The sequence below is a fragment of the Pholcus phalangioides genome, unplaced genomic scaffold, assembly GCF_987345545.1.
Source record: "Pholcus phalangioides strain wild (caught in Gottingen) unplaced genomic scaffold, Ppha-v1.0 ptg000008l_1, whole genome shotgun sequence".
In the NCBI taxonomy this organism is placed as follows: Eukaryota; Metazoa; Arthropoda; class Arachnida; order Araneae; family Pholcidae; genus Pholcus; species Pholcus phalangioides.
Genome location: NW_028301601.1, coordinates 19,637,690 through 19,646,045, shown reverse-complemented (window position 1 = coordinate 19,646,045; position 8,356 = coordinate 19,637,690). Strand labels below are relative to the sequence as shown.

Genomic DNA, 8,356 nt, shown 5'->3' with positions numbered 1-8,356 from the left:
AACCTGGTCGCTCACTCAGTCACATGCACTAAATCACTTGGTCTACCCCTGGCTCATTCACTAAGTCATTTTATCTCTAGGTTGCTCACTTACCATTTTCTCACTTACTACTGTATCATTTATCGACTCACTGTCACTCCTCGCTCACAGACTTGTGTCATCTGTTGTCTGAATTTTCCTTCAATCAAGGACCCAGATTTTGCTGATAACCCGAGTCCCTGGACCCAGGTAAATTAGAGTAGAGCGCCATTTCCACCCTATGCACAGAACCTTTGTTTTTCCCCTTAGCAACCCTGAACTTGTCAAACACTGCACTACAATACAGAGTTTGAAAAATAAAATCCTTTTCCATGAAATTTGAGTCAACTGTATAACAATGCAATACAAAATTAGACATTTCTTGCAAAGAGTTAATTACCAAAGAGCCATTGTTTCAAATGACGAAACTTCACAAAGTCAGCTACACCATAAATTTAATGTTTTCAAGTCTATAACATACATTTTTTTAGAACACCAGGTCAGATTATGGTCACATTTTTTAGGAATGATTGCTTTACATGTACAAACATCAACGATAACTGCTAGCTATACATCAAGCATAGCAAGGAGAAAAAAAAAAAACCAATAATATCCAACAGTCATTTAAAACGTCACTACAAAGGGGGAATCTAAATATAACTATGACACCGTTTCAGAATATTAAGTCCTAAATAATGCCAAGCCAGTTAGCATCTTGTTTCATACAGCCCGCTCCGACCAATGTATCTCACCCATTTGATGACATCGTGATCACTGTAATTGAGCTTAGGCTCAAAAACTTTCAAATATCTGACTTTGAGGCCAGATGGTGCGAAGGGTACTTCGAAATTCATCGATATCGGTGGTCGGTTCCATTTCTTCTTGGTGTCTGTTTGCAGGAGCTCTATTTCGGCACTGAGCTGGGTTTCCTTCATCCCCGCCATGCGCTTGATCTTCCAGACGATGGCGTTCTCGCTGGCTTTGTACTTCGCCTTGCCCTTCATGCAGATCAGTTGGACTCCGCTGGTGTTGAGAGGAGTTGGAATGCGAACTTCGATCTTCTGCCCTATGAGCGACGACTTGAAATTTGACTTGAGGACCACCTTCACCTCCATTTTGGTGCGCCCAACTTCCCTCACCAGTGGAATGATTCGAAACGGGAAGCTTATGTCTTTGGTTATGCGATATCTCATCAATTCAAACTCACCATCTGGTGGTATGAAACTTATGCTGTGCTCGCTTTCGAACTTGCTCAGCTTGACGCACTGGTGGAATTGGCAGTCGTCTATTGCAATCGATGTCTTCCCGGAACTACGACTCGGATCATCAAGAGTGCTGGATTTTCCTTTGCTCTCCATGGTGATCTTGTCGTTTATCCCAAACTTGCATTCGGGCATTCCAGAAAGATAAGATTTCATTACGACTCTGCCAGCGACGTGCGCGCTCAGGACCTGGCCCTGAGGCGACATGAGCAGGTTGACATATTCCAAGACATCAAGAAACAACTCGTTTCTGCGATACTTGATACCTTCCCGTCTCCAACCGATCTGCCCAGTAACTTGAGTAGTTATCTGAGTTTGCTCCTCCTTCGTCTGCGACTTCACACCCGTCTGTGTTATGAACGTTTTCAGGATGCCCGTATCCGTGTTCTGGGGATAACCAAAATCTAATATTTCATCTAGAAGCTCATAAATGAGAACAAAATTATTTTTCACGTTTTCTTCGCTTATCTTGCCAAAATAAGATTGCATGACTTCGACCATCTTCAGAAGAAATTCGAAAACCATGGCCGCGTTTACGTTCTGCTTGGTAACGGCGGCGAGCCAGATGTTACTTCTTTTGATGTGGAAGAAGCTAGTGCGAGCTATGTTGGTGACAGGACTACGCACCTGTTGCCTGGCATGAATGACATTCACCCGGAATGCATCGACTGCATTTCTGCCAATATCATCTCGGAAGACTCTCGAGACCAAGACTTCCCCTTTATGGTTGTAAATGAACAAACCACCAATCATTTTTGGCACCTGACTTTTATTGCCCAGGTACGACAGACGAAACTCACATAACCTGGAGAAGAAAAACAAAAAACATACATTAACCTGCACCTTAATTTGAAATCCCAGGTCATAGCAAAAAAATTTACGTCATGCAACAAAACTCTACAAATTTCAGGTGCCATGACATGCCAACATTAGCTTGAAGCTTGTCAGTAATGATGAATATTCAGCTTTGCCATAGCACCCCCCTCTAAAAAAAAAAAATCACTCAAAAATTTATTTTTTCTTTAATTTTTACCTAAAAGGCCATTAAACAGCACCTCATTTGCACTGTAATCTCAGGCCACATGAACCCCCTCTTGAAACGACTTTCCAAGGTCACAGAGTCCCTTAATAATTTGTGAATATTGAACCCAATCCCAACCTGCATAAGGCCATATATATAGATGTCCAGCAACTAGATTTCCCCCACTCCCCGTTTTCTATGAATCAGAGCTCCTACGACGCACTTATGATTCAACATTCTTTCTGGCACAAGTCGCGCGAGCTCTACCATGCAATATGCCGGGTCCAGATCAGTCTCGCTGAACTACTCAAAAACCCATTTTTAGCCGACAGTGTGGGGCCAGTTTTGAAGGAAAACAGGTTTTTTTAATGTTTCAGCAGCGGGTTTACAAACTGCCTTACACATACGCAGACAAAACAGATCAGCTCTTCTCTGGAACTCTCTCCAGGAGGTGAAGAGAGGAAATTTTTTTGCACAACAGCTCTGGGCGTGAGCGGTCATCAATCAATCACATGCATATACAAAATTAATCGTCACGTAGAGATTGATGCAATTTAAAAAAACAAGTAAACCACAAGAAACTCTGAACAGATTTTTTTAAAACCAATTTCTGTAGTATTGAGAATATCTATTGTAGATATGTTATCTATGGCGGCTGTCTGTAGAAACTGGACAATCCATAGCAGTTAGTCTCAATGTAATGTGATGTGATTAACAAATTTGAATTAACAGAATGGATTGAATTTAACACAATAGATATCAGTGTAATAGTATTTAACAGTATGGGGGAAAAGGTAGCGAAGTTCTAAATCAGGGACTTGACAAATTACAAAAAGATCTAGGCACCGAACATTTTTTCCACACAAAGAAATTTTGAATTTTCCAGGACAGTTATTAGCCTGAGATTCCAATTTAGTAACCACACACAGAAAATCTTTAGCACCAATCAATACTATGTAAGGTTACCAGATTTGGAAACTGAGAAAGGACACCTTCGCGCGCGTGCACACTCTTCGTAATACACACTTCCCAATTTTTTCAATAGATAGTGCCGCTATGGTGATAAAAAAGATTCAAGAACTTCAGACCACTATTTTCTATATTTCTAACTGGAAGAGCAGTGCTGTCTCAATGCATGGGCCCAATCGGGGGTCTCAAGTACAAAGGGGAGAAGCTCATAATACTGAGACCTGGCTAAATTTGAGTTTATAAATATGTGCTTTTAATTTGCATGCTTAGTCAAATAAGTTGCCTTAGAAAAAAATCAATTTGCCTGGGATCCATGATGGTCTTAAGATGACCCTGTGTGGAAGAACACACAGGGCACACTTCCCTTTTTCCTCAAGGGTATCTTTACAGCATAAGAGCTTCTCCCCCCCCCCCGGAAAAGTAGTCTATCTGGGGTCTGCAACCTGGCCAGATTTTTTGCGAAATGTGAAATAATATCTTAGAATGCGAAACAAGTAGTAGCCACTTTTGCCAAAACGCATAGAGGAGGTACGAAACGAGAACACATCCTACCATAAATCATTAACATTATAGCATTTTGCTAAAGGCACCATGGTGACTTGGGATTTGTCCAGCCCTGTTATATACTCACTGTAAAAAATTCATTTTTACGAAGCCTTTTCCGCACTTGAGACCCTCAAGCAGTGCTTAGGTGGACAAACACATGGGGGGGGGGGGAGAGGAATAATATATAGCCCATCAGAGAGGGAGGTGTAATCTTGACATTATCTTCTCAGTTCAATTCATGGCATCAACTGTGGGTATTCTCAAAATGGATGCTGTGGCCGTTTTTTTTTGGTTTTCTTTCAGAGCTGCTTTTTGACCTGTCTTTGCTCATATTATCAGTGGTCGATTATCCTAGAGCAAGATGGGACGTGATATAGCATGCCCTGCTTGGAGGGAATTTGCATTCTTGTATTCCGAGAATTTTGACAGCTAATGTTCAAATCACGTAAATTTGTGTGGAAAAACTCATAACAATGATATATTTGTTCCAGAGTGAAAAATATTTCTCTGGTATTTTGTGAGGGATCATGACAAATTGACAAAGTTAAAGCGAAATCACATCTATGGTTATATATAGCTGTAGCAATTTTACTTCATTCCCTCTTATGTTTCATTGGCGTATTCTCATCTAGGTATGTTAGTTATTGGCAGAAATATTTTCTGCCCTATCCCATTGTTGAATTTCATTGCACGAACGATGAACTCTCATCACTTGGTGATGCTATTTTCTGCTCGCAGTCGTTTCAACACAGCCCCCCCCCCCCCACTGTTCAAGATATTAAACTACCTCTGTTGGACAGAGGCCTTGTAACTTCTAAGCCTAGTATAATTTATTTTTCCATTGAATTTTAATTTAGCATTTTCAGGGTTTTTCTAATTCGGTAGTACCACCCGTTCATGTGTAGATTATTTCGATTTATTTAGTGAATTATTACACGTATGTATATGCCTTAAGGGTAATTCAAATTTCTAATGGATTATCAGTGCCGTGGAGGGAAAAAAAGAAAAAACCAGGCGAGCAGTAAAAAAAAAAGATTTCCTTTCCTTACATGCCTCAGGTTGCACTAGGATTGCAATCCCGTCTTGGTGCCTATAAAGGTAATTAAACACTTTTTCCCGTTTGTTAGTTTTCATTATGTTTTCTTTGCTAGAGATTTTTTGTTTTGGTGTCAGCAGACAACCTTAAGCCTGAGTGGCGTGGTGGTAAGATGCTCGTTTACCACCGTGAAGGATGCTGTCACGGTCTCAAACCCAAGGATATATATTTTTCTTAACAAACTTGAGGCGACCATCGATAGACAGCACCTTCATTTCCAACTCCACCTCATTAATGGCAGTGAATTGCAATATAGCGCTATGGTCAGAGTTGGAGTTTGGTGAAGTAGTAGTACACAACCCTGGCAATTTTTTTGTCAGATATGTTTGACGGCGAGAAAATTACTAGGTGTGGATTATACCTAAATTGTTCCGATTGCCACATGGGATTAGCCGTTCGTCATTTTCAAGTTTTTACAGCCATTGTATTCATTTTTGTCACAATTTAATGTCATATGTCATTTCTAATCTTGATTCCCTATTCAGTTGGAGAATGTTATTGTTGGATTTTATCTTTTTTTTGTTTTAACAGACATAGCGTTATCCTCTGAGATTCTTTTGTTTGACAAGGAAGACAACCAAAAGTATGATTTCATTTCCCTCTTGGCAAATTCTTATGCTTTCTGACTTTCTCGCCAAAGAATAAAAATTACCAAGAGAGACATACTATTCCCTGACTATAGCTAATTTTTGTCGTCAATACATGCACATGGAACATTGTGTGTGTGTGTGTTCAGATTATAAAATATCTTCAACTATATCGTTATTCATTTTTTAAGTTATAACAGTATTTATGACTGGACTAGGCATAACAAGTCCTTGAATTTTCAATGACAATGGAGAACACTCATCTTATTTTTAGAAATTGGGATTTTTACCACCCATTTTTTAAAAAATAAGCCTTTTCTTAATTTACATCAATGGCGTTCTAGAATCCCTTCAATTGCACCCCTATATTATTTGCCAATGACTAATTCACCATGAATCTGATCAAGAACTTCTCCAAAATAACCTTGCTTCCATCGTGGACTGGTTTTTTTTTTATGGCAAATGCCAATCAATATCTCAAAAACAGTTCACATGAAAGTTACCCGTAAATTACTTCCTCTTGAATATTCATACTCCATCAATAATTTAATGTTATAAGTTTCTCAAATCAAATTCCTTGGTGTCATAATCTCAGCCGACATACGTTGGAACAAACATGTTGACATAGTTTACCAGCACTGTGTAAACAAACATTTCTTCCTCCGTCACAACCTTAAACACTTCAATCGGGATATCAGTCTACTCTGTTACCAAACTTATCTCTCCTCCGTTCTTTCCTACGCCGCTGAAATCTGGGACCCTTATAACTCCAGTAATATACACAAACTCGAATCAATCCAAAATAAATCTACCCGATTTGCTCACGACTGCTGGTCATCTTTAGTTTCCGTGTACGAACTTAAAAAGGAACTTCATCACCTCCCTCTCTACTCTTCGTCTCAATTCTCGATTAACATTGTTATATAAAATTTTCCATGGTCAATTCAACATAGATACTTCTGGTATCTCAGCCGAACCGTCCTACATCTCTAGAAGACTCGACCATTCCCTTAAAATAAAACCTATTTTTGATTCCACTTTGACCGTTTTAAATACAGCTTTTTCCTCTAGCCGCTGTGGTCATAGTGACGGACTCGCATCGCGGGGACCCAGGTTCGAGCCCCATGGTCACCACAGCGGTGGTCGGCTGAAGTTGGTTTTCTGTGGTTCCCAACTTTGAGGCACAAATGCGAGCCGATCTCCCCGTTAAAAAGTCTCGCCACAGAGCAACAGTCCTACAAACAATACAAATATTCAGTCACTACACATCACTCACTTCACTTCTGAGATATAGATGGCAGCACTGAAAAATCATACAACACTAGATACACACTCAGACTGTTAGGTACACACACACTTACACTTCTGGCACAACTCACTAGGTAGTAAATTACCTATGGCGATAGACCTGAGTTGTGCTCGGTTTGAAAAAAAAAAAGCTTTCCTCTAACCGCTGTGGTGGTCGAGTGGTCATAGTGACGGAGTCACATCGCAGGGACCCGGGTTCGAGCCCCACCGTCACCACAGTGGTGGTCGGTGAAGTTGGTTTTCTGTAGTTCCCAACTTCAAGGCACAAATGCGAGCCGATCTCCCCATTAAAAAGTCTTGCCACAGAGCAAGTCCTACAAACAGTACAAATATTTCGTCATTACACTTCACTCCTGAGATATAGATGGCAGCATTAAAAATCATAAACACTGTGTACCCAACAGTCTGAGTGTGTATCTATACTCACACTTCCGGCACAACTCACTAGGTAGTAAATTGCCCATGGCGATAGACCTGAGTTGTGCTCGGTTTGAAAAAAAAAAAAAAAGCTTCTTTGTTCCATTCACCAATGGTATGAGGTAACTCCCAAGCTCTATTGTCGAATCTCCCACTATCAGTAGTTTTTCGTCCAACATCAAACAATATAAGTGTCATTTTCAATCGCATCCTCTTTTATAAGCCCCAGGGCCAATAATATTGTATAAATAAGATTTCATTGGAAAATTTTAATAGGGCCTAGTTGAAAACACTACCACCATTTAGGCTGGGTAATGCAGTTTGAATGAATTTAACAAAGATTCCAACGCACATTTCACATAAATTAACATTAAAAACTTTCAAATTTTTAATTCCGTGGATTTCAAAAGCTTGAATTTAACGAAGCTTTCGGATATCTACACACACCAAGTCTATAGCTAACGAGATATATTGAATATATATATTTCGGTATTTAAATCACATACGCCTCTCATTCATGAAAATAACATGGATGGGAACTTTTTACGTCACCAAAACCAACTTCGAAAAGTTCAAAATACGTTAATAATACCTCTTATTTTCTTTCAAAACATCGTTGGAAGTGGGAAGTGCATGGGAACGCCCGTCTGTGGAAAAGTCCTTCTAGATCAAGATCGCGTCGAGGACATGCCGACAACACTACTATCAGACGATTACTTGACCCAAGGCGTTATTACCAGGGACGTAAAAGAAAAAAAGTAAAAGATACTACAGATGGCGCTAAAATACACCTGCACAAAGTTACGACTGACCATATTTTCCAAAAATAAAATACAGGAATTTGAAATTCGAATCCGATTATACCTCGGATAACGAATGCCCCGGCTTACGAATTTTCGGGTAACAAAATATTTTTTTTAGTTTTTCTGTCTTGGTTAACGAATACGGATTTGGCTAATGAAGGTTTTTCCAGACTCCAATACAGATTCGGTTCCAGTTAATCCTCACAACCACGGCGGATTTGCGAGCGAGTTCTTCGAAATTAATATCATTTAAGACTTATTAATTTATGTCAAACTGGAACATATATTTTTCTTTCAAAAATTTTTCTTAGCTATAACACGTGAAATTA

General features: G+C 39.6%; 1 protein-coding gene across 1 annotated transcript; it reads right to left on the bottom strand.

Annotated features, from left to right (window-relative positions):
- Window positions 1–456: 456 nt before the first annotated feature.
- Window positions 457–7,932, bottom strand: AP-2mu (adaptor protein complex 2, mu subunit). Its single transcript, XM_089234329.1, has 2 exons — window positions 7,817–7,932; window positions 457–2,085 (listed from the first exon to the last, which is right to left on the bottom strand). The coding sequence occupies exon 2, from the start codon at window positions 2,031–2,033 to the stop codon at window positions 726–728; it is 1,308 nt and encodes a 435-aa protein (XP_089090455.1). The 5' UTR covers window positions 2,034–2,085; window positions 7,817–7,932; the 3' UTR covers window positions 457–725.
- Between the last annotated feature and the right edge of the window lie 424 nt (window positions 7,933–8,356).